Source organism: Pan paniscus, chromosome 13 (genome assembly GCF_029289425.2).
Source record: "Pan paniscus chromosome 13, NHGRI_mPanPan1-v2.0_pri, whole genome shotgun sequence".
NCBI classification, from domain to species: domain Eukaryota; kingdom Metazoa; phylum Chordata; class Mammalia; order Primates; family Hominidae; genus Pan; species Pan paniscus.
In genome coordinates this window covers 72,130,071-72,154,717 of record NC_073262.2, presented here as the reverse complement: position 1 = coordinate 72,154,717, position 24,647 = coordinate 72,130,071, and the positions used below count along the sequence as shown (strand labels likewise).

Below are 24,647 nucleotides of genomic sequence, written 5' to 3'. Positions count from 1 at the left end.
ACAGGAATGAGCCACCATGCCCAGCCTGATTTTAACAGTTTTAATTGAACTTAAGCTGAAAGTATTATCACTAAAAATCATCTTGATTCCTTTCACTAAACCTGTGGTATGAATCCAGCTTGTATTACATTCTGTATCTAAATACAATGAAAGCAGTTCATTTGCAGAATTAATAAATTCCTTCTGGCTTTTAAAAGCTTTAGAGCAGAAAATGACAAGAGAGCCAAGAAAAACTGTGGATCAGTGTGCTAAACCTATGCCAAGGAAGCACCACATACCTGCCTCATGAAAAAGTTACAGAACACTTTAATAGCTAAAGCCCTCTGGATGGAATCCAAGAGACACCTTACTCTGTATAACTATTTAAATTTTTAGAATCCAGTATACTTCTCTTCTAATAGCAAGTTGATAATGGTGCTGCTTCTCTGGAATGCAGTACAATTGGATCTTTTCTACATTGAAATATTTCATAGTAAATTATCAGCATCTTTAAAATATGCTCTCAGCTAATAACTGCTACCACTTAAAAAAGGGAGAGAGAACTCATCTAAAAGTCCAATTAACTATTGAACAAAAAATATTTATTTTACATTAAAATAAGGTCATCAAAATGTATGTACTTACAATTTGCAGATATGGTATACTGACATTAAAACTATCATTCATATTTGCATGCCACACAATTCTCACATTGGTAATAAAAAAGGTTCCTAAATTGCCCTGTAAAAAACAGTAATGAGATACAGAAATGATCATTTTTTTGGATACCTATTCTTTATTTTCTAATCACCAGAATAACTTATTACAGCAGCAAATAATACCAAAATTGAGTATCAATGACTTCATCGTTCATTGATGGCAGTACAATTAGATGAGTGACAGCCTGGACTTTGGAGTCAGGCTGCCTAATCATTAAACCATTAGTACCTACCAAGTCTGACCATAGGGAAATTTCTTCTTGATGTATTTTGTCAAATGTAAAATGGAGATCTGATTAAATATCCCATGTAAATCAATCCCAACACAGTGCCTAAATGTTAGACCTTACTAAAATTATTATTCAAAATATTGGATAGGTTAAGGCAAAGGAGTTGTATCAAGAGAGAGAAACAAAACATATGTAATAACCCCCATGAATCTACATTAGATTGTATTCTTTATAAGGATAGGAGTGGAGTTACTCTGTTCCATAGTTAGATCTTTACCACCTAGCATAGCACCGCAAATTTTTTATTCATTAATTAAGGAGACATTCCAGGATTATCACATATTTCATTGTATTGAAAGAAAATAAGGATGTTATCATCAACCTAACTTGTACTTATTGAAAAATAATACGCTTTCCTATAATGCTAATTTTAACAATTAGAATTGACTATATAAATCCAATGATGAATGGAAAAATGATTACCAAAACACTGTCCCAAAAGGTTCACTAGCTTTTTCCACAATACCTGATCACTGGATAAATTCCATACTCCATTTATTTTATCATATACATGTTCTTGTGGCAACAGTCTTAGTTGCTTGTTCTGAATTAGTGCACTTCTTAATTTAAAATCACGATACATTTTAGAAGTTTCATAAGCTCTATGAAAAAGAACAAACAAAAGACAACTCAAACTGAAAATGTGATTTTCCTGGGTTATGTTTACTTACTAAAATATGTAGTTGTTAGTATTTATGAACATTACTCAAATAATTATGATACATTTTAATATTTTTATTTCTTTTTAAAAATTGTTCATATAGAGACAAAGTCTCAATACCTTGCCCAAGCCGGACACAAACTCCTGGGCTCAAGTGATACTCCTGGCTCAGCTTCCAGAGTAGCTGGGACTATAGGCATGTGCCACTGTACCCAGCTATATTTTTCTTTTTAATAAGGTCTGGCAATTACAGTTTTTTGTAGAATTTGTCATTTTAGTGTATTATTTACATATTTTATCTCAATAACCTATATATATATTTTTTTGAGATGGAGTCTCACTCTGTCATCAGGCTGGAGTGCAGTGGTGCAATCTTGGCTCACTGCAACCTCTGCCTCCCAGGTTCAAGTGATTCTCCTGCCTCAGCCTCCCGAGTAGCTGGGACTATAGGCGCGCGACACCATGCCTGGCTAGTTTTTGTATTTTTAGTAGACACAGGGTTTCACCATGTTGGCCAAGATGGCCTCAATCTCTTGACCTCGTGATCTGCCCGCCTCGGCCTCCCAAAGTGCTGGGATTACAGGCGTGAGCCACCACGCCCAGCCCCTATTTTTTAATACACATGGAAATTGTTTTTTCTATCAAAATGCTACCTTTTCTTCCTTTCCTTGCTTTTCAAAGGACATAAACAGGCGTCCAATTATTAATACTTTTTCTCGGCCAGGCACAGTGGTTCATACCTGTAATCCCAGCACTTTGGGAGGCCGAGGTGGGCAGATCACTTGAAGTCTGGAGTTTGAGAGCAGCCTGGCTAATATGGTGAAACCCTGTCTCTACTAAAAATACAAGAATTAGCCGGGCGTGGTGGTGTGCACTTGTAGTCTCATCTACTTGGGAGGCTGAAGCAGAAGAATTGCTGGAAACCAGGAGGCGGACATTGCAGTGAGCTGAGATTGCGCCACTGCACTCCAGCCTGGGCCACAGAGCGAGACTCTGTCTCAAAACAAAAACAATTACTTTTTCTCACTGCAACCTGAAAACATGCTCATATCTACCTCTATACAGAAAACTAGAATGAATCTGTACTGATTCCAAAAGGGACCCTAAGGGGAAAAGTGGGAAAGAGGAAGAGAAGAACAGGGAGGGAGAGGGGGAGGAAATAGGGAGGAAAAAGGACAGGGGGAGGGAGAGAAAGAGAATTAAATCCTTATAATTTTTTCAATGTCTATTGATAATAAATACAGAAACCCTGATTAACTTTTGATTAATTTTAATATTTCATATAAAACAGGCTAAGTTACCTATTTAACAAAAGTAAAGTTTTCTTAGCTTTAATAACAACAGATTCATATATTCATTGTTGAACTTCTAATTTTTATTTTAATCTTTTAATATATAAATTGTGAAAGAGCAGAATTTTAGCACTCTGCTTGTAAATGTTAATTTTCTTTAGTGCTGTTATCATCAATACTTAACCAGTGGAAGAAACAGAAACTATTTATGCTATAAATTATTTTGGGGGGGAAGCACATAGTGTTTTTAATACTATTAAAGAAAAGCAGCTTCTGTTCCCTTCATATTCCATTTAGAACTTTTCATTTCACAGTACTTCTCTCAGTGAAATAAAGAGCTAAGGTTTAGGTATATGCCCAAGAGAACTGAAAACATATGTTGACACAAAACTTACACACAAATGTTCATAGTAACATTATTCATAATAGCTAAAAAGTAAAAAACCCAAATGTCCATCAACTCATGAATGGATAAACAAAATGTGGTATGCCCATACAATGGAATATTCTTTAGCTACAAAAAGGAATGAACTACTACTACTACTGATACATGCTACAACATGAATGGACCTTGAACACACTGAGTAAGTGAAAGAGGTCAGACATAAAAGGCCACATATTATATGATTCCATGTAAATAAAATTTCCAGAACAGGCAAATCCATACAGACACAAAGTAAGTTAGAGGTTATCAGGGGCTGTGGAGTGGAGGGAATGGGAAATGACTGCTATGGGTAAGGGATTTATTTTGGGAGTGATGAAAATATTCTGGAATTGGATCTTGGCAATAGTTGAACAGTATTGTGAATATACTAAAACTATTGAACTGTATACTTTAAAATCGTAAATTTTGTTATGTAAAATTTTATGTGAATTATATCTCAATTAAAAAATTAAGCCATTATATAGACTAAAACATCAATAAAATTAAAAATCAAATAACAAACTAGGAAACTAAAAATAATATTTGCAATATATATGACAGCTAAGGGTATAATTAAGAAATTTAGCTTCCTGCTCGGTGCGGTGGCTCACGCCTGTAATCCCAGCACTTCGGAAGGCCAAGTTGGGCAGATCACAAGGTCAGGAGATCGAGACCATCCTGACTAACACAGTGAAACCCCGTCTCTATAACACAGTGAAACCCAACTCTACTAAAAATACAAAAAATTAGCTGGGCGTGGTGGCAGGCGCCTGTAGTCCCAGCTACTCGGGAGGCTGAGGCAGGAGAATGGCGTGAACCCGGGAGGCGGAGCTTGCAGTGTGCTGACCATCGCGCCACTGCACTCCAGCCTGGGCGACAAAGCGAGACTCCGTCTCAAAAAGAAAAAAAAATGCACATTTCATTGGCTGGGCCCAGTGGCTCACACCTGTAATCCCGGCCCTTTGGGAGGCTGAGGCGGGCAGATCACGAGGTCAGGAGATCGAGACCATACTGGCTAACATGGTGAAACCCCGTCTCCACTAAAAATACAAAAAATTAGCCAGGCGTGGTTGTGGGCACCTGTAGGGAGGCTGAGGCAGGAGAATGGTGGGTGAACTTGGGAGGTGGAGCTTGCAGTGAGCTGAGATAGCAGCTGCACCCCAGCCTGGGCAACAGAGCAAGACTCTGTCTCTTAAAAAAAAAAAAAAAAAAAGGAAATTTATGAGAAGCCAAAAAATACAAAAAATATATGAAAAATGTCAACCTCACTGGTAAATACAAGTTAAACAATTATATACACACATACATACACATACATATGTGTCTATATCCTGTCATCTTAGCAAAGCTTAAAAAAAATCATAGCACTTAGGGCTGATTTAAAAAAGAAAAAAAGCCGAGGTAGTAAAAAGAGAAGAATTTAGTAAACAACAAGAAGAAAAAATATAGAAACAAAACAGCCTGGGTGAAGTGGCTCACATGTGTAATCCCAGCACTCTGGGAGGCTGAGGCAGGAGAATCACTTGAGCCCTGGAGTTGGAAACCAGCTTGGACAACAAAGTGAGACCCCTTCTCTAAAAAAAAAAAAATGTTTTTTTTTTTGAGACAGAGTCTTGCTCTGTTGCCCAGGCTGGAGTGCAGTGCGGCGATCTCAGCTCACTGCAACCTCCATCTCCCTGGTTCAAGTAATTTTCCTGTCTCAGCCTCCAGAGTAGCTGGGATTACAGTCATGCACCACCATGCTCAGCTAATTTTTTTGTATTTTTAGTAGAGGCAGGGTTTCACCACATTGGCCAGGCTGGTCTTGAACTCCTGACCTCAAATGATCCACCCGCCTCAGCCTCCCAAAGTGTTGGGATTACAGGCGTGCGCCACCACGTCTGGCTCTACAAAAACATTTTAAAAATTAGCAGGACATGGTGGTGCACGCCTGTAGTTCTAGCTACTCAGGAGGCTAGGACAGGAAGATCACTTGAGCTCAGGAGTTTGAGGCTTCAGTGAGTTATGACTGCACCACTATACTCCAGCCTGGGTGACAAAGCAGGACCCTACCTCTATTTAAACATAAATAAATAAAAAAAGGCCACACACCTAAAACAAACCAAAACACCAATAAAACTCTTCAGTGAAAACACTCAAACATGCCTTCTACCTACTAGAAAAATAACCTTTTAAATTAATTAATTATGCAACTTGTTTAGCTATATTGAATGAATTATTTATTTCACTTTACCTACCTTGGTAGCTAATTTAATCTGGTCGTCAGTAGAAATTTTTAATGAATCTTCAGTAGTTTTATGTGTTTTATAAATACCTTCAAAGTGTTTATTAAATAATAAAACATGTTCTTCTCAACATCTTCCTGATATTTACAATAGAGCTTGGAGGAAGACAGTACCACACTTCTAAGCTTTATTCTCTAAAACAGGGGTCCCGAACCCCCTGGCCACAGATAGATGGGTACTGGTCAGTGGCCTGTTAGGAACCAGGCTGCCCAGCAGGAGGTGAGTGGTTGGGGGGTGAGTGAGCAAGCAAAGCTGAGCTCTGCCTCCTGTCAGATCAGCAGCATTAGATTTTCATAGGAATGCAAACCCTACTGTGAATTGCACATGCGAGGGATCTAGACTGTGCCCTCCTTATGAGAATTTAATGCCTGATGATCTGTCATTGTCTCCCATCACCCCAGATGGGACCATATAGTTGCAGGAAAACAAGCTCAGGGCTCCCACTGATTCTACATTATGGTGAGTATATAATAATAATAGAAATAAAGTGCACAATAAATGTAATACACTTGAATCATCTTGAAACCATACCCTCACCCAATTCGTGGAAAAACTGTCTTCCATGAAACTGGTCCCTGGTGCCAAAAAGGTTGGGGACTGTTGCAGTCTAAAACCATAGAGAAAACAAAAAATATTCAATAATCCATAAAGTATTACTATACCTGTGTACTGCCATCACAGAAGTAAAAAGTCTAGGGCTTCCAGGAACCAAATTTGTAAATATAAATTCAAAACGAGTACTGTTACATTTTGTTAGTATATAAAGAGCTTCAGTTTGGCCTCGTAATTTCTGTAAGGACAAATTTATTTAAAAGTTCAGATTTTAAGAGCAATTTATCCTTTATAGTGAAAACAAACATCAATCTCAAATATCTAGTTTCTTTACTATATATATATTGCAATAAGATTTTTTAGACTTACAGAGTTAGCAGTCCTTGTTGTAATATTCAATATGCAATTGTAACCGACAGCTAAAATCCAAAAGCAAAGAATGTAAAGAGCATGATATGGTACACTGAGAAAAAATACTTTTCTAAAAAAAAATATATACAGAACTTTTAACAGTTTAAAAAATTAAACATATATAGAAATAAACTTTTAAAAGTTTTAAAGAAATAACTATAATTAAATAATTAAAAAAACTAGAGGGTCAATTCTGTCTCCTTGAACAAACAAAAATATAACACAGGAAAAAGGAAGTCTTTTTCCTTTAGTATTTTTTTAGGAAAAAAGTATTAGGCTTTTTTCCTAAAGCCTCTGCAGCATTATTTACTGAAAGTTTTGGCACTACTACTAAAAAAGAACAAGTCTAGCTGGATAATCTAAAATACTTTAAAAAAATAAGTGAAACAAAATTTAACACAATGAAAAGATTATACTTTTATTAGAGCTTCTTCCTTCTTTGGGATTAATCAAAACAGGGGATGATAGCATGTTCTCAAAAATAATCAAAAAACAAGAACCAAGGTTAAAGCCCTAATCTTCTATATGTCCAAGACACAAAATGGACAAACCAAAATAATAATGGATAATTTTTTTTGCATTATGATGTCTAGGATTTCTGAAGGTTTTTTATTTTTATTAATATTTCTACATACTTCTTTGGTATCAAAGGAACCATGCAAATTCACCTGACAAAGGATTTTTTTTCTTCAGACTTATCTAACAAAGATACTTACAAACATTGACTCTTGATAACGCCAAAGAGTGCCAGAGAATTCTTAAATTTGTTACCAAGAGTCTACCTAAAAGCACACAGACAAAAAATAGGTTAACTTAAATAAGAACCCATTTTTGCAGCACTGAATGAGATGGATATGGAACTTCTGGCCCAGTATTAGAAGCAACACTCAGATATTTTTCATATATTAACTGAAAATATTGTGCATATCCAATCTATATAAGGTATACAATATATGATTCAGAATCCCAGAGAAACAAAATTTGACAGTTATATAAGGGATACAGATGTTCTCTGCCAATAGCTTTGCTCTAACTCAAACTGACTGAGGAAAGAATTGTGTACTAGTTTTTTTGTCTTGGTAGAAGTTGTTCTGGGTCCCAGCAAGTCATATGTGTACAACTGAGAATGAATATAGGATAATTACACAGCTATTCACTGAAATCACACTTTTCAAAGAACTCTCACATACACACTAATCCTTTCTATATGAGTACTTTCTTAGCAGTTCTCATTTAAATGAACCATATATTTATACACACAGTTTTGCTGTGAGCAAACTATTTTGTTCCTAAGAAGTTACGGTCAGGCTGAAGTCTATTTAAGGCTTTATACTTTTTGATCTTAGCATCAGACTGATGTTCATACACTGAAATACAAAGTTAGATACTTCATTTCTCAAAATGTGTCCTGTACAATAGTGATCTCTTACTGATGCTCCAAGAAAAAAACAATAAATTTGAGAATGGTATACTAGGTGTATTAGAGATGTACAATACAATCAGCATATTATCATAGCTTTGAGATATTCTGAAATAATAAGACTCACTTTGTTTAAACACATTATTTCACCAACAAATTACAACCATAAAATTATTTTTATGAGTAATCTATAGCCAGCCAGGTCATACTATTTCTGAAAACCTCTATAATGTCTAAAATCAGAGAAACTAGGTCTGTATGAATACTGGAGTGAAAAGTGGATAGCAAACGTGGCTCTAAAAAAAGATGAAAGCATTCTCAAGGGAGATTGTGGAAAATTACAGCATATCTTTGACAAGTAATAAGTAATCCAGCATGGCTGGAGTGTAAAGTTCACACAAGATCATAGAAGACTAGGTATAGCATCCTTCAGTCATTGGTCCAACGGAAAACAGATGGCACACTCAAGTTAGGATAACTGAGGTTTATTTACAAAAGAGGGAGCAGCAGTTCATGAAATCTGGAAGAAACAAGAGTCCTATGGAGCTGACTGCTTTGAGAGGAGAGACACAGCCAACCCTTCACTGGGAAGGAACCAGGGCAATAAATACCCAGACCTCAAACTCCTGCCTCCCTTTGATCTTCTGCCATGGCTCTTCCAACTGGAAGCCAGAGTATATAAGGAACCCTTAGATGTACTCTATACAAGTCATCTTTCCAGGGCAAGGGGAAAAGGGTGGAGAAGAATGCTGGACCTGGATGGACAAATGGAAGACAGCAGCACAGGCGATAAAAGTTGTCTTTGGACATACTAGAAGTTCTTTAATGTTAGACAAAGAAATTCAGACTTAGATCTATTAGCAATGGAGGCAGTAGAGTTGGGGGTGGGGTTTAGGATTGGAATTGGGGAGGACTAAAAATCTTTGAGAAGAGAATAACATGACCCTCCCAGTTTAGAAATCAATGTAGGCAGTTAGGTTCATCACCTAGCTACGTGACCTTGGAAAAGTAAACTAACCTCTCTATTCCTCAGTTTCCTCATTTGAAAATAAATATGACTGCATCTACTTTAAACTTTTTGTTTTACTGTTTTTATTATTGTTAAATGAGATTATATTTATATAAAAGATTCAGAACAGTGACTGTCAATAAACATTCCCCAAATAACAGCTATTTAAAAAATAATCCTTTGCAAACTCATTTTTGACTTTTTTTGGTTTTTATATAGATATACCTGTTTTCCTTACGCCATTTTACCTAGGCAACATTTTATCTTTACAAGTGGGCTATGGGCTCAGGACATCTATTGATTCTTTTATATTTTTCTGTCAGTCCCAGGAGAAATTATGGAGTGGGAAGGGTTTGCCATATAAAACCACCAACCACCTCTGTTTGCCTTTTTCTTTGCTCTTGGTATATCTCCTACAATCTCTAGGATTTTTAACGCTACCTCTTTTCTGCTGAAGAACCCCAGCCTATGGCTCCAAACCCAGTGTTCCAGACATGGACTTTTGTCTCTACCCTGCCTAATACCAAAGTATAGTTGTCCCTGTTTCTACTAATCTCCCAAACACTGAAATATGGCTGTCCCTTTTATTCTCACACAGCTATTTAATATAATATTTTAATTCTTTACAAACTCATTTCTATGACTTACTTTCTGATTATAGATACATTGGTTATATTTTCCTTATGCCATTTTACACCTAAGCAGCATTTTATCTCTATAACTGGGCTATGAGCTATGGGCAGTGTGCAAAGTTAATCTGATAATTTCAAGTCAGGGTACTAACAGTTGAAAATGGATTAAATATGCTAATCTTCTGGGATATAGTTTTAACATAAGGGGCTCTTGAACTTGGCAATATCTTAACTTGGTCATTTTCAAACTGCTGAAAGGGAGGGGAGGGAGATGGCTAGAAGGCAGGATTCCCCTTCCATTTTTTAACTCCTTAATGACCAGAAGCGCTGCGTACTCCTGTAAAATTTCAAAAGGTTTTTGAGGTCTGTGCACACACACACACAGTTATTTCTATTTTAATTTTGAGACAGGGTCTTGCACTGTCACCCAGGCTGGAGTGCAGTGGCATGAACGTGGCTTACTGCAGCCTCAACCTTCTGGGCTCAAGTGATCCTCCCACCTCAGCCTCCCCAGTAGCTGGGGCCACAGGTGCACAACACCACACATGGCTAATTCTTTTTATTTTCTGTAGAGACAGGGTCTTGTTATATTGCCCAGGCTGGTCTCTAACTTCTGGCCTTAAGCAGTCCTCCCACCTTGGCCTCCCAAAGTACTGGAATTATAGGCAAGAGCCATTGCAGTTGGCCTATTTTTATTAATAGTAGGATTTCAGGCACTGGAGATTTCTGGTCAGGGAAGCTTTCTGCCCTTCCTACTCTAAAGTATTAGTATAGGATTCTGCACTCAATGAATATCTGAGGAATTGAAAAATGTTTTATGAAGAGTTCCTGCCAATCTGTATGAGACTTTCTATTGGCTTTCTCAAGTTAATTCTGAGTTTGTCAAGATACAGCCATCTTGATAGTTTGGATTATTATTCCACCCTCAAAAGCACAAACTAAGACTTTTCGTTTGTTGCCAGATCTTCATACTCCACCCTCATCTGAGCCTGACGTACACCAGGAAGCATTTCAGAAGTGTGATCTAAGCATTACTTTAAGGATGGGCCCTAGCCACTAAAAGGATCTGCCTGTAGGTGGTGGCAAGTAGGCAGCAGGCCCCTTTCTAAGCCTTTCTTCTGAGGGGAACTTCCCTCACCTCTATCTCCATTATTTCCTCTGGTGTCTTCAACCGAACCTAAACAATCAATAAAGACATCGCCAGATCTTGTTTTCATTTGCCTAAAATGAATATAAAGGTCTGAATTTTATAGCTACCACTAAACCTACTTGCCTTCTATTAGGGACATATTTACCATCTAATATGTCTCTATTAAGAGACATATGTACATTAGCCAGGAGCAGTGGCTCATGCCTGTAATCTCAGCACTTTGGGAGGCCGAGACAGGTGGGTCACTTGAAGTCAGGAGTTAGAGACATATGTACATAAAAGAGCCACCAGCATAAATAATACTGTACCAAAAGTTCATGCATTTAAAAATAAGGTCTCTGAGGGGAACCAATCTCAGAGAAGCAGGCTTACAACAGGGCCTGCTGCCTACATGCCACCTCAGAGCAGGTCAGAAGAAAGTCTCAGGAAGCAAGCAGCCACTCAAAGGGCTACAGTAAGCATATTCTGCTAATAAGGTTTACTGTTCCTTCTCTATGAGTTATTGATTCCCCCTTTCCTGAATGAAGTCTGCTCTATTTCCCCTCTTACCCCTTTCCAATAAGAGGTTTACATCCCTCCCTCCTAAACTTCTTCTCCCACTAAAACATATTCTGGATACATTAAGCTGTCATTCCACATCTATTTTTTTTCCTTGGAAGTAATGATGCTTTCAAGACCTACTGGTCACTGGCTCCACAGATAGCTGCTATGGGCAGCCTGGACTTTTAAAAGTTCCAACCTTAGGGAGATTTGGTTTGTGAGGGGCTCTAGGGTCCAGCTGTGCTGGTCCTCGGTGACAGTCAGAGAAGACTCAGGATTTTCTAGTACTTGACCTACAAATAGATTTCACAGTGCAGGACTAAATTTGCTCTCCACATATCCATGTCTAGGTGACAACCATAGGTGATTGATGGTGCATTACTCCTGAATTTTTGAAAAGGAAGCATGGCTCCAGGTACTACAGCTATGACCTACTTATATTCCACTACCCCATATCCTTTTTTGGGAAGACAGATCTAACGGTCAGAACTAATGCCCCTTGCAAACAGGTCTACTTGAGTTTTAACAGCTACAATGGATAAAGGTGATGTTAGAACCAGGACTTACTGAAGGACCAAACTACATGTTTAATACCTATCCTTTCTTCTGTTTAAATCTGAGAAAAGTCTTATGTGAATTTAACTCTCCTATTCTCACAATTACACTGACAAATGATGCTGTTTCATATATTCTCTAGCTAATATGATTCAACATTTGTGAATTAAACCAGGAATATAAAATACATTTAAAAATATACTCACCTCTATCTCCATTATTTCCTTTGGTGTCTTCAATGGAATCTAAACAATCAATAAGGACTTCTCCAGGTCTTGTTTTCATTTGCCTAAAGTGAATATAAAGGTTTGAATTTTATAGCTACAACTATACCTGCTTACAATCTATTTAGGGAGAAAAGAGACATATGTACATAAAACAGCTAACAGCATAAATAATACTGTACCAGATGTTCATGCATTTAGAAATAAGGTCTTCAAGAACTTCAAGAACCTGAAGATCAGTGGGGCCTGGAGTGACCAGGGCCATCTGGAGCAAGCCAGATTGGTAGGAGGTGTTGAATTTTGAAAAATAAAAGGAAAAGAAAAGAGAGTCCATGATTAAAGACCAGGAATAAGAAATGGTAAGGACATGGGAGAAGGCTGGCCAAACTTGGAAAGAAGGACCATATTGGGACGTAGTGAGAGAAATATTGTTGGATAACTAAGGAGGAACCAGACTATGGAGAACTCAGAATGCCAGTCTGATAGGTTTAGGCCTTATCCTGTGCACAGGAGAGAACCTCCAGAGGTTTCCGAGTAGAGGAAAGGACATCAGGAAATTATAGAAGGAATGGTTAAAGAAGAGCTGTATGAAAAGCATCTTTGGAATTTGACAAATAGATACAGGTGACAAAAGGAAATAAGAGCAGCTTGCTGACAGACAGAATACATTCTACAGTGTCCAAAAAAAAAAAAAACCTAGCAAAATATCTAAAAGAGCCTTCTAATACACTCTTCATAAAGCCAACTCAACTACCTATTAAAAATACAGATATGACCATATCATTTCCCGGCTTAAAAGCTTTCTATATCCTCCTGCTGCCTAGAAGTTGAAGTCCAAAATCCTGAGCTAAAAATGTTACAACCTGGCTAATTTATCTATTTGTACTTCCAACCTCTCTCTGCAGCAGACCCTGCCTTTAGCTAATGAGGTTACAGCTCCAAGACTGCTTCTAACGCTAAATTCTTTTCTTCTTTTCTAGAATACTCTCCTCCTGTCTACCCTGACAAGGCTCTGCCCATTCTTCAGGGAACAACTCAAATACTATGAATATTTATTCTTCTTCAAGGACTTCACCAGGTAGAATAAATTGTTCTGTTTCTGTGAGTCTCAGCTTTTCGCTCATTTTTTCAGAATGGTATTTACCACATTTATTACAGTGGTTGTCTGTATGTATCTCCTGCACTAGAACGGGGGGATATGAATTTCATTTCCTATTATTTTCTGTCTCTAGCTATCGGCCCAGTAACTAGCACGTAATAAAACATTGATAAATGTTTACTAATGTTACTGAAACGGACTTTTGTTTGGATTAAGAACCCTACAAGAATGACAGAAAATGTCGCCGGGCGCAGTGGCTCACGCCTGTAATCCCAGCACTTTGGGAGGCCGAGGCGGGCGGATCACCTGAGGTCAGGAGTTCGAGACCAGCCTCAACATGGAGAAACCCCGTCTCTACTAAAAATACAAAATTAGCCAGGCGTGTTGGTGCATGCCTGTAATCCCAGCTACTCAGGAGGCTGAGGCAGGAGAATTGCTTGAACCTGGGAGGCGGAGGTCGCAGTGAGCCGAGATCGCGCCATTGCACTCCAGCCTGGGCAACAAGAGTGAAACTCTGTCTCAAAAAAAAAAAAAAAAAAAAGAATGACAGAAAATGTCATAGAAAGTGCGCAATATGTTACTACAGTCCGTAATTTTACGAATTCCTTTCTCTTTCATCTTCTTGAAGGGTCTAACGTGTTAGCATTAGATATCTAGCTATACTTAACCTGAGAAATGTATCAATATTTCATTTTTCCATCTAAGGAGGTGAGGTCCATGATAAGGAACGATTCCATCTAAGGAGGGGAGGTCCATGATAAGGAACGATAAGAAGTAGCTAAGAAGCTCCATGCCATTAATCCAGGAATCTTAGCTTTAGCGTTTCTCAACACTTAGTATCCCAACCGGCATTTCCCGCCCTGGATTTTGGAGCAGGAGGTTTCTAACCACTTTTTCTTTACTATACTTTCCAAAAACATGGTTTCTATTTAATGTATGATAATTTCCAAAAACAGGTTGCAAAAGAAGACTCCTTCTTGTTGGTGATTGATATGAATAACTAGATGAAAGCTTACCAAGGACATAAAGTTTGCGTGGTTAGTAATTTTTGAAGACTGCCTACTCCCACCTCCCTTATTTTACAGCCATGAAGATTCTAGCTTGAATGATGAAGACATCTGCCCAAGGGCCCACACTGTGGGTCGATATTACACATCTACTTTTAGAACCCTAGTTTCCTGAGCCCCTGACCTACGTTCCTTCCATGAAACTGAAATCCCAAGCTCACGTGGGTGTATACGGGACGCTAAGCCCCGGGTGGCCCGGTCGTGCTCAGGTTCACATTCCTGATCCGTCCCGCGGGCCAGGATGGGGGAACCGGAGGTCGCATGGGACCAAAACTGTGTAATGCCGATGCGCTCTTGCCGCGGCGCCGGCCTCGAGAGGGCCACAGTGGCCCAACCAGCCTGGGGTCTCTCGAGGCGCGGACGACCGGCGCAAGCCTCCCACCCTCACCAGGGCCGCGAGCTGCGGGGGTGCAGTCTCCGCCCGCGGGTCCCTAACGCGCACGGCGGCGCCCTCTACAGGGTTGAAGATCCCTCGGGAATCTTGGAAACTCACTGCGCGGACAGGTCGAAGCGGACATCCCGATCCTCCCAAAGCGCATCCAGCACCGACATGGTGAACAAGGCCCGTGGCAGGACCTCTCCACAGCCGTGGAGGCCCAGCCGCGTCTCTCTGGCTCCAAGGCAACGGGCCGCCTCTGTCACGACGTCTACGGCGGGCGCCGAGACTCAAGCTTCCGCGAGAGTGCGCGCGCGTCGCCCAGCTCTTTCGCGTCGTTAAGCCGATTTGAGATGCGAGGCAGGATTTAGGAGTCTCTGAGAAGCCCAGCTGTGTCCGCCGAGGGGAGCGTGCCTGACCTCTGGGCGACCTTCCTTGCTTCCAGACATCCTTTAGCCATTTTACCCCTCTCCTTATTTCTCTTCACCGTCAAGAGATTCAGGTTTTTAGCCGGGCATGGTGGCTTCTGCCTGTAATCCCTGCACTTTGGGTGGCCGAGGCTGGAGGATCACTTGAGGCCAGGAATTCGAGACTAGCCTGGGCAACATAGCGAAACTTCATCCCTACAAACACAAACAAACGAACAAAACCAACCCAAAATTAGCCAGGGGTGGTGGTGCACGCCTGCAGTCTCAAGTACTCGGGAGGCTGAGGCGGGAGGATCTCTTGAACCCAAGAGGTGGAGGCTGCGGGGAGCTATGATCGTGCCTCTGCCCTCCAGCCTAGGTGATAGAGATATAGGATCAACAGGTTCGTATGCCTGCTGTGCAGTAACAAACCCATTACATGAAGACAGCAGAGTTTGCAGCAGGGAAAGAGTTTAATGATTGCAGGGCACCTAGCAAAGAGATGGGAAGAGATCCTCGAATCTATCTTCCCAAGAGTTCTGGGCTGAGGTTTTTAAGAGGATCACAGAGGGCAAGGGGCTGGAAAATTGGGGTCCTTGATTGGTCGGAGTAAGGGAGATGAAATCATCAGGATAGGGAACCTGCATTCTTTGCTGAATCAGTTTCTCATGGGTTCCTCAGACCAGCTGGCATCAGTGGGATCCTTCAGGCCAGCTGAGGCAGTAGTTTCATTGGTATGCAGGATCTGAAAGACTATCTCAAAGGGAAAACTGAGTATTTCATAATGTTCAAGTTGTTCTCTATAGAGCAATAGAAGGGAACTATAATCTTGTGACACGGTCTGCATGATTCTAGGACAATAGGCACCAAACAACTGTGAGCAAGCAGGTCAGAGAGGAAGCTGACCTCATGATTAATGCCGAATTGGCTGCAACCTTGGTTTATTTTTGTCCCCTCCCCCACACTTTCTTCCCTGATTACTTTTATAAAGTTTATTGGGATGGTTTTAGAATGAGGAAAAAAGAAATTTAGAGTTAAAACTTCAAATTCCTTACCTGGGCCTAGCTCAATGTGGCCCTGCCTACGTCTGCAACCTCAAACCACCCTCACTTCTGGCTGCTCTCTTGCCAGACAGGGCTCAGAGACTTTGGAGGGCCCCCTTCCTTTGCCTGGAACACTGTTTCCCCAGACCTCTGCATAGGCCTGCTCTTTGTCACTGAAATCTCTGTTTGGGCTGGGCGCTGTGGCTCAGGCCTGTAATCCCAGCACTTTGGGAGGCCGAGGTGGGCGGATCACCTGAGGTCAGGAGTTCGAGACCAGCCTGGCCAACATGGTGAAACCCCATCTCTACTAAAAACCCCAAATTACCTGGGCACGGTGGTGGACGCCTGTAATCCCAGCTACTCGGGAGCCTGAGGCAGGAGAATCACTTGAACCTGGGAGGCGGAGTTTGCAGTGAGCCGAGATCACACCATTGCACTCCAGCCTGGGCAACAAGAGCGAAACTCTGGCTCCAAAAAAAAGTCAAATCAAATCAAATCAAATCACATCTCAGCTCACATGTCAACTCCAGCAGTCCCTGATCCTTCTGCCCCACCTGCTGTGAACAACCTGAGGACAGACACCTGATCTATCTAGTTGACTGCTTTGAACAATACCCAGCACAGAGTAGGACCCAGTAAATACTTCTTGAATAAATCAAAGTCCCTTTTCTCAATGCATGACAATTATTTAAATTAGTGGTTCACAAAGACTGATCTGGATCCCCACAGGGGGCCCACGAGGTCAAACTATATTCACAATAATGTGAAGACATAATTTGCCTTTTTAACTCCCATTCACGTATAGTGGAGTTTTCCAGAGGCTATATGATTTTGTTGTTGTTGTTGTTGTTGTTGTCTTACAGGGTCTCATTCACCCAGGCTGAAGTACAGTGGCACGATCACAGCTCACTGTAATCTGAAGCTCCTGGGCTTAAATGATACTCCCGCCTCAGCCTCCCGAGTAGCTGGGACTATGGGCATAGTCCTGGCTAATTTTTTATTTCATTTTATTTTATTTGTAGAGACAGGGTCTCTCTGTGTTTCCCTGGCTGGTCTCAAACTCATAGCCTCAAGTGATCCTCCTGCTTTAGCCTCCCAAAGCACTAGGATTATAGGTAAGAGCCACCATACCCAGGCATGATGATTGAATGTGGAAGCAGGTATGAGAATCCTGGTGCCTTTTACTAAACCAGGCATTAAAAAAAATTGCAAAAATGTAAAGCAATGTTCTCACAAATTGTCTGGAAAATATAATTATTTTTTTAAAATGCTATATATGTTAATACATAATAAGTGATTGTTACTTTTGAATGAATGAGTTTTAAAACACTCAGTATTAACAGATATAATGTATGTTAACAAAAGCTCTTTTAGGTCCTCAATAATGTTTTTAAGAGGATAGTGGGGTCCCAAAACCAAAAGTTTGATAACTGCAGCTTTGAATTATTATTTAGAGCTCCTATAGGTCAGGCTATATGCCAAATACTAGGGATACTAATGTGAAAGGCCATGAGGTGTTTTTCTCAGATTGAAGAGGGTGATGGAGACAAAGGAACGTGAGTGTACACACATTAAGGTGGACTCCAATGAGTCATGCCCTTGTATAATCTCTTCCCCATGAGTGTGGTTGGAACCTGTGAACTTGCTTCTAGTCAATAGATTATATCAAAGGTGATGAAATGTCATTCCCACGACTGTTATGTTATAAAAGACTTGGTCTCAGCCAACTGGGGTGAGAAAGACCCTCCCACTTGCCTTGAAGAAGCCAGCTGCTAGGCTAGGTGTGGTGGGTCATGCCTGTAATCCCAACACTTTGGGAGGGCAAGGCAGGTGGATCACCTGAGGTCAGGAGTTCAAGACCAGCCTGGCCAACATGGTGAAACCCTGTCTCCTCTAAAAATACAAAAATTACCCAGGTGTGGTGGCAGGCGCCTGTAATCCCAGCTACTCAGGAGGCTGAGACAGGATAATTGCTTGAACATGGGAGGTGAAGGTTGCAGTGAGTGGAGATTGCACCATTGCACTCCAGCCTGGGTGACAAGAGTGAAACTCCGTCTCAAAAAAAAAAAAAAAAAAAAAGAAAAAGAAAAAGAAGCCAGCTGCTATGTTATGAATTAGTACCAGAGACCTTTGTCCTACAGGTCCGAAGAACTGAAATTTGCCAACAATCTGAATGAGCCTGGAAGTGGATCTTTCCCAGGTTGAGCTTCTGATGAGGCTGTAGCCTTAGGAAATATCTGAATTGCAGCCTGGTGAGACCCTGAAGCAGAGAACCCAGGTAAGCTGTGCCTTGACTTCTGGCCTACAGAAATGATAAGATAATAACTGTTTTGTTTTAAGCTGCTAAATTTGTGGTAATTTATTATGGAGCAATAAAACACTAATACAAATGCGGGCCAGATGTACTGGTGTGCACCTGTAGTCCCAGGTACTTGGGAGGCTGAGTCAGGAGGATCACTTGAGCACAGGAGTTTGAGGCTGCAGTCAGCTATTGATTGCACCACCACAATCCAGCCTGGGTGACAGAGAGAGACCCTGTCTTTAGGGAGGACAAATTGTAGAATTGGCTTTGGAACTTGTGAGCAAGCAGGAGCTTTTAGAGCTAGCAAAATCCTATTGGTAGGAAGCAGGCTGATAGATTAATCAAACATGTGCTACCTTCCATGAAAAAGCAAGGATGACTCACAATGGAACCAAGAGCCCAAAGGGTAGGTTGGAAGTCAAGGAAGATTATTCCCAGATCTTAAAACTTAATCAATAAAAATCCAACATTTGACCAGATGAATGACAGAATTGTTATATACCAGTAACTCATTTTTACCTTCCGTTTCCTTATTCCCTTTCCCCATTTTTGTATTGGTATGTCTGTAACTGTTATTCTATGTCAGTCCCACCGTTGTGTGATGGAGTGTTGGGAGCAGACTTGTCTCTAGTTTCACAAGTCCACAGAAAGGAATTGTGCTTTGAAGAACTGAGCTTAATGGATCACACCCAGCCTCATCTTCACCAGATATAGATAATTCAGATGATGAGAGTTTGGACTTTGAGCTGATGCTGTAAGAAAATGGGGGAAACCTTGGGAGGGAGGAAGTTTTTTCCGCTTTGGAAGGAACACAAATTGTTGGAGGCCAAGGGGCCTACTGTGGTAGGCAGAATTCTACATAGCCCCTAAGATTCTTGCTTTCCTGGTGTACATGCCTTATATAATCCCCTCTTCTTGAGTGCAGAAGAATCTACGAATGTGATAGGATATCAGTCCTCCGATTAGGTAATGTTATATGACAGGTGAAATAGTTTTGCAGATATGATTAATGTCCTTTAAAGTAATCAAAAGAGAGATTATCCTTGCTGGCCTGATGTTACCAGGTGAGCCTTTAAAACAGAGTCTCCTGCTGGCTTTGATGAAATAGAAGCCACGTTGTGAGAGAGCCACATGGCTAGGAACTGAGAGTGGCCTCTAGAAGCTGAGAGACAGCAAGAAAACGGAAACTCCAGTCATTTACCCACAAGGAACCGAATTCTGCCAGCAACCTGAATGGGTTTAATGACATCATGTTCTTGGCTGAATTTTGACTTTGGGTGAGACCTTGAGCAGAGACCCAGTATGCACTCCTGACCCACAAAAACTGTGAGGTGATATATTTGTGTATTTTAAACTTCTAAGATTGTGATAATTTACTGTGCAGCAGCATTAACATACTGGCATCACAGTAGAATCTTTGAAATGACTGGGGGAAGACAATGACAACCTATTTTTCATCAATATGCATATAACTGACTTTCACATACTTAGAAAAAAATTAATATACTTGGATGGGTGAGGTGGCTCATGCCTGTAATCCCAGCACTTTGAGAGGCCGAGGTGGGTGGATCATTTGAGGTCAGGAGTTCAAGACCAGCCTGGCCAACATGGCAAACCCCTGTCTCTACTAAAAATAATAATAAAAAAAATTTAGTCAGGCGTGGTGGCGCTTGCCTGTAATTCCAGCTACTTTGGAAGCTGAGGCACAAGAATCATTTGAACCTGGGAGACAGAGGTTGCAGAGCCGAGATCGTGTCACTGCACTCCAGCCAGGGTGAAAGGGCGAGCTTCTGTCTCAAAATAAATAAATACATAAACTTTATTTTTTAGGTAAGTGTTAGGTTTACATAAAAATTGAGTAGAAAGTACAGAGTCCCATGTATCCCCTCCCCTACCCCAGCTTCTCCTCTATGATTAGCATCTTGCATCTTGCAATGTGTGGTACATTTTTTATAGTTGATGAACTGATATAGGTAAGTTATTAACTAAGATCCATAGTTTGCATTAGGGTTCACATTTTTCTCTCTTACAGTCTATGGATTTTGACAAATACATGATGACATGACTTGTGTCCACCATCACTGCATTGTACAGAATAGTTTCATCGTCTTAAAATATCCCCTATGCCCCACCTATTCATCCCTGCCTTCTGCCCCTTAGACTTCCGGAAACCACAGATCTTTTTACTGCCTCCGTATTTTGCCTTCTACAGAATGTCATGTGGTTGGAATCCTATAGTATGTTGCTTTTCCAGATGGGCTCCTTTCACTTAGTGATATGCATTTAAGGTTCTTCCATGTCTTTTCAAGGCTTGATAGCACATTTCTTTTTTAAAAAATTCATCTCTTATTTTAGATTTGGGGGTACATGTGTAGGTTTGTTACAAGGATATATTGTGTGATGCTGAGGTTTGGGGTACAATTGAACCCATCACTTGGGCACTGAGCATGGTACCCATTGGTAGGTTTTCAACTCTCCCCTCACCAAGTACCTTTGCTGAGGTATAATTTACATACAATAAAATGTACCTATTTTAAGTGTACACTTTGATGAGTTTTGACAAGTGTATGCCTCTATGTAATCAATCCCATAATCAAGATATAGAACAGTTCTGTCACCCCAAAAACTTTCCTCGTGTTCCTCTGCAGTCAGTTCTAGGCCCCAGGAAACCACTTGTTTGCTTGTTATTAATATCACTATAGATTTTTTTCATATTTTAAATTGTGTTAAAACATATATAACATAAATTTGCCATACCATAGTTTTGAGTGTTTTAGAATTTCATATAAGTGGTATAATAAATTGTGTACTGTATGTATTGTTTTGTATCTGACTTCTTTCATTTGGCAAGTTTTTGACATCTATACATATCGTTATGTGTATCAGTAGTTCATTTCTTTTTATTGCTGTCTTGTATTGTATTCTATGGATATACCACAATTTGTTTCATCTTTTGGACATTTGGGTTGTTTCCAGTTTTCTGCTGGAGCTTGCCAAGGACATTCATACAAAACTTGATAAAATTATAAAATTGCCAAGAACATGAATGCATAAGTCTTTGTGGGATATAGATTTTCATTTCTTTTGAGTAAATACCTACAAGTGAAATTGCTGGGTCATGTGATAGGTATATATTTAACTTGTTAAAAACTACCAACTGTATTCCCAGTATCTAGCACAGCATCTGGGACCTGATGGAATATCAACAAATATTTGTTGAATTAGTGAATAAATAAATGACTTACGTGGGACTCATGAAGAAAGAATTTCAACAAGCAATTGGAGGATATTTGTTAAAAAAATTACTTCCCAAATTCTGCTTTGTTGTTAAGTGTTTAGTAACACTTTGCTCCTATCTCAGAACAATATTGGGGCTACAAAAATAAAAAGCTGTGGCATTATGCAGATCATTTAAACCTAATAAATGATCACTTTAAATCATCTGAATATTTTGGTTGAAAATGGGTGGGAGATACAGTTTGATGGATGACATAAGGCTCAGTGTTTGATAGATCAGTAGGGTGACTATAGTTTACAATAACCCATTGTATATTTATTCTTCTTTTTTTAAAATAGAGATAGGGTCTTGCTATGTTGTGCAGGTTGGTCTTGAACTTCTGGCCTCAAGTGATCCTCCCACCTCAGCCTCCCAAAGAGCTGGGATTATAGACATGAGGCACCATGCCTGGCCTATTGTATATTTCAACAGCTAAAAGTAAAGAATTTGGGTGGTTCTAACACAAAGAAAAGACAAATATTTAAGGTCATGGATATCCCAATTACACTGATTTGGTCTCTACAAATAAAACAAACTTGTTTCTTAAGATGTCTTGGGTCAATATATATAATATGTGTAAGGCAAAATTTTTACTTTCAAATTTCAAGGAAAACTACATTTTTTAATATCATTGAACAGCATGGTTCATTTAAATACTTCTGGAGATATTTACTGAAGGTCAGCTACATGCCTGGTTCTGTGCTCAGTGTTGGAGTAATGCTCCTGAACAAACCAGACATGGCATCTGCCCTCATGGAGTCTATATCTCAGTGAAAGACAGTGCATAGTCTGGATAGCCGAGAAGCACAATCAAGTCAAAACAAGAATAAAAGCTGGTTATTAGCCTTATATCATTGAGTCATTTCTTCTTCTCCTTACTGCATCCATCTCCTTTAAAAAATGATCACCCTTGACAACACATATGGATGAGGGCTTTAAAAAAATAGAAAAAGAAAAACAAACTAAAAATGATATCTTCTGTATTAATGTTGAGAGTTCATAGATAATAGTAACAACCTTTCCTCCAGTGTGTCAGCTTTCACCTTTCATTGGGTTCCCACAATATGTTGGATGCCCCAGTAATTGCTGTTCTTTCTTCCAAGCAGACATGCCTTATTAGAAGACATTCAGTAAGCCAAAATCTATTTTACAACCTTAAGACTAAAAATAATCTACAGTCTAGTGTTTATATAACATAAAATGTCCTTTGGTGCAAATATTTTGCTCTTTGTTCAATAACTTGGCAGTCAACGTTGACTGAAATATATTTCTTTTTTCTAGTTTTATTGAAATATAATTGGTATACAAAAAACTGCACATAATGTATACAATTTGGTGAGTTTGGACATATGTATACACTTTTGTTACCAACATCACATCCAAGAAAATAAACATATCCATCACTTCCAAAAGTTTCCTTGTGTCCCTTTGTAGTTTTTGTTTGTTTTTATTTTTTTTGTGGTAAGAACACTTAACAAGAGATCTATTTTTTTTTTTTTTTCGAATCAGGATCTCTCTGTGTTGTCCAAGCTAGTTTTGAACTCCTGGGCTCAAGTGATCCTCCTATCTCAGCCTCCTAAGTAGCTGGGACTACAGGCATGTGCCACCATGCCCAGCTCTAATGCACAATACCTTATTAACTATAAACACTATGTTGTACTGCACATCTCTGGAACTAGCTCATCTTGTTTAACTATAACTTTATACCCATTGAACAACTCCCTGTATGTTCTTCCTCACAGCCCTTGGTAACTACCATTCTATTGTCTGCCTCTATAGTCCATATAGTCCATGTTTGATTATTTTAGATGCCTTATGTAAGAGAAATCATGCAGTATTTGTCATTCTGTAACTTATTTCACTTAGCATAATGTCTTCCAGGTCCATCATGTTGTTGCAAATGGCAGGATTTTTTTCTTTTTTAGGGCTGAATAATATTTCATTGTATGTACAGTCATGTGCCACATAACAATGTTTTGGTCAACCACAGACTGCATATATGACTGGTCCCATAAGATTATATCATATTTTTACTGTATCTTTTCTATGTTTAGTTGTATAAATACTTACAATTGCCTACATTATTTAGTACAGTCACATGCTGTACAGGTTTTTAATCCAGGAGCAATAGGCTATACCATTTACCCTAGATACATAGGAAGATTGTACTATCTAGGTTTGTGTAAGTATACTCTATGATGTTCACATGACAAAATCGCCTCATAATGCACTTCTCAAAATGTATCTCCATTAAGTGCCGTATGACTGTATATACATTTTCTTTGTTCATCTGTTGATGAACAATTGGGTTGTTGCCATATCTTGGCTATTGTGAATAATGCTGCAATGAACATGGGAATGCAAATACCTCTTCAAGATCCTGATTTCAATTCTTTTGAATATATACCAGAAGTGGGATTGCTGGATCATACGGCAGCTCTATTTTTTAATTTTTTGAGGACCCTCCATACTGTTTTTCATAGAGGCTGCACCATTTTACGTTTCCACCAACAGTGTACAAGGGTTTCGATTTCTCCACAACCTCACCAACATTCATCAGCTTTTGTTTTTTGAAATGTATTTCTATCTAAAGACAAAATTATTGCATTTAGGAACAACTTTCCAAGTCTAACTTTAGAAACTTGATACTAAACAAAAAGCCTTTAAAGGGAGAAGTAGTTATTTTAAGCTATTCCAAGCGTTTGATCTGAACCTTACCTCTGACCTATTCCTTAACTTCTATGTGAAGACAATCAATAAATACATGCCACAAGTTCCTGAGTAGTGCTTATTGCAAATTGTTTTAAAATACAAAAAGGAGCTAATAGGGAGTTTAATGTGACCATACAAATTTTTATTTTAAAATATTTAATCTGTTTACTGAATTGTTGAATTTATTGAATCGTTTGTTCTTTTATTAAAAACAAAGACTT

The 24,647-nt window shown here is 39.4% G+C and overlaps 1 protein-coding gene and 1 long non-coding RNA gene across 4 annotated transcripts in view; one reads left to right on the top strand and one right to left on the bottom strand.

Annotated features, from left to right (window-relative positions):
- Positions 1-14,980, bottom strand: part of BBS5 (Bardet-Biedl syndrome 5) — a 25,256-nt gene extending 10,276 nt beyond the window's left edge. Inside the window, exons 1-7 of one of the 3 annotated variants that reach the window (XM_008978046.4) lie at positions 14,803-14,980; positions 12,126-12,208; positions 7,330-7,395; positions 6,572-6,621; positions 6,313-6,440; positions 1,455-1,590; positions 625-720 (exon numbers count right to left, since the gene is read on the bottom strand). In XM_008978046.4, the coding sequence (XP_008976294.1) occupies positions 625-720; positions 1,455-1,590; positions 6,313-6,440; positions 6,572-6,621; positions 7,330-7,395; positions 12,126-12,208; positions 14,803-14,861 (618 nt within the window). In that variant the 5' untranslated portion in view covers positions 14,862-14,980. Of the gene's footprint in view, positions 1-624; positions 721-1,454; positions 1,591-6,312; positions 6,441-6,571; positions 6,622-7,329; positions 7,396-10,812; positions 11,035-12,125; positions 12,209-14,802 lie in introns of those variants that run through there. The other 2 variants (XM_008978045.4, XM_055108737.2) reach the window with 2 other exon arrangements.
- On the top strand, positions 12,202-24,647 carry LOC129397231 (uncharacterized). Its single transcript, XR_010109471.1, has 4 exons — positions 12,202-13,221; positions 14,199-17,250; positions 18,277-18,413; positions 19,024-24,647. It is a non-coding gene; the product is annotated as an uncharacterized LOC129397231 (long non-coding RNA).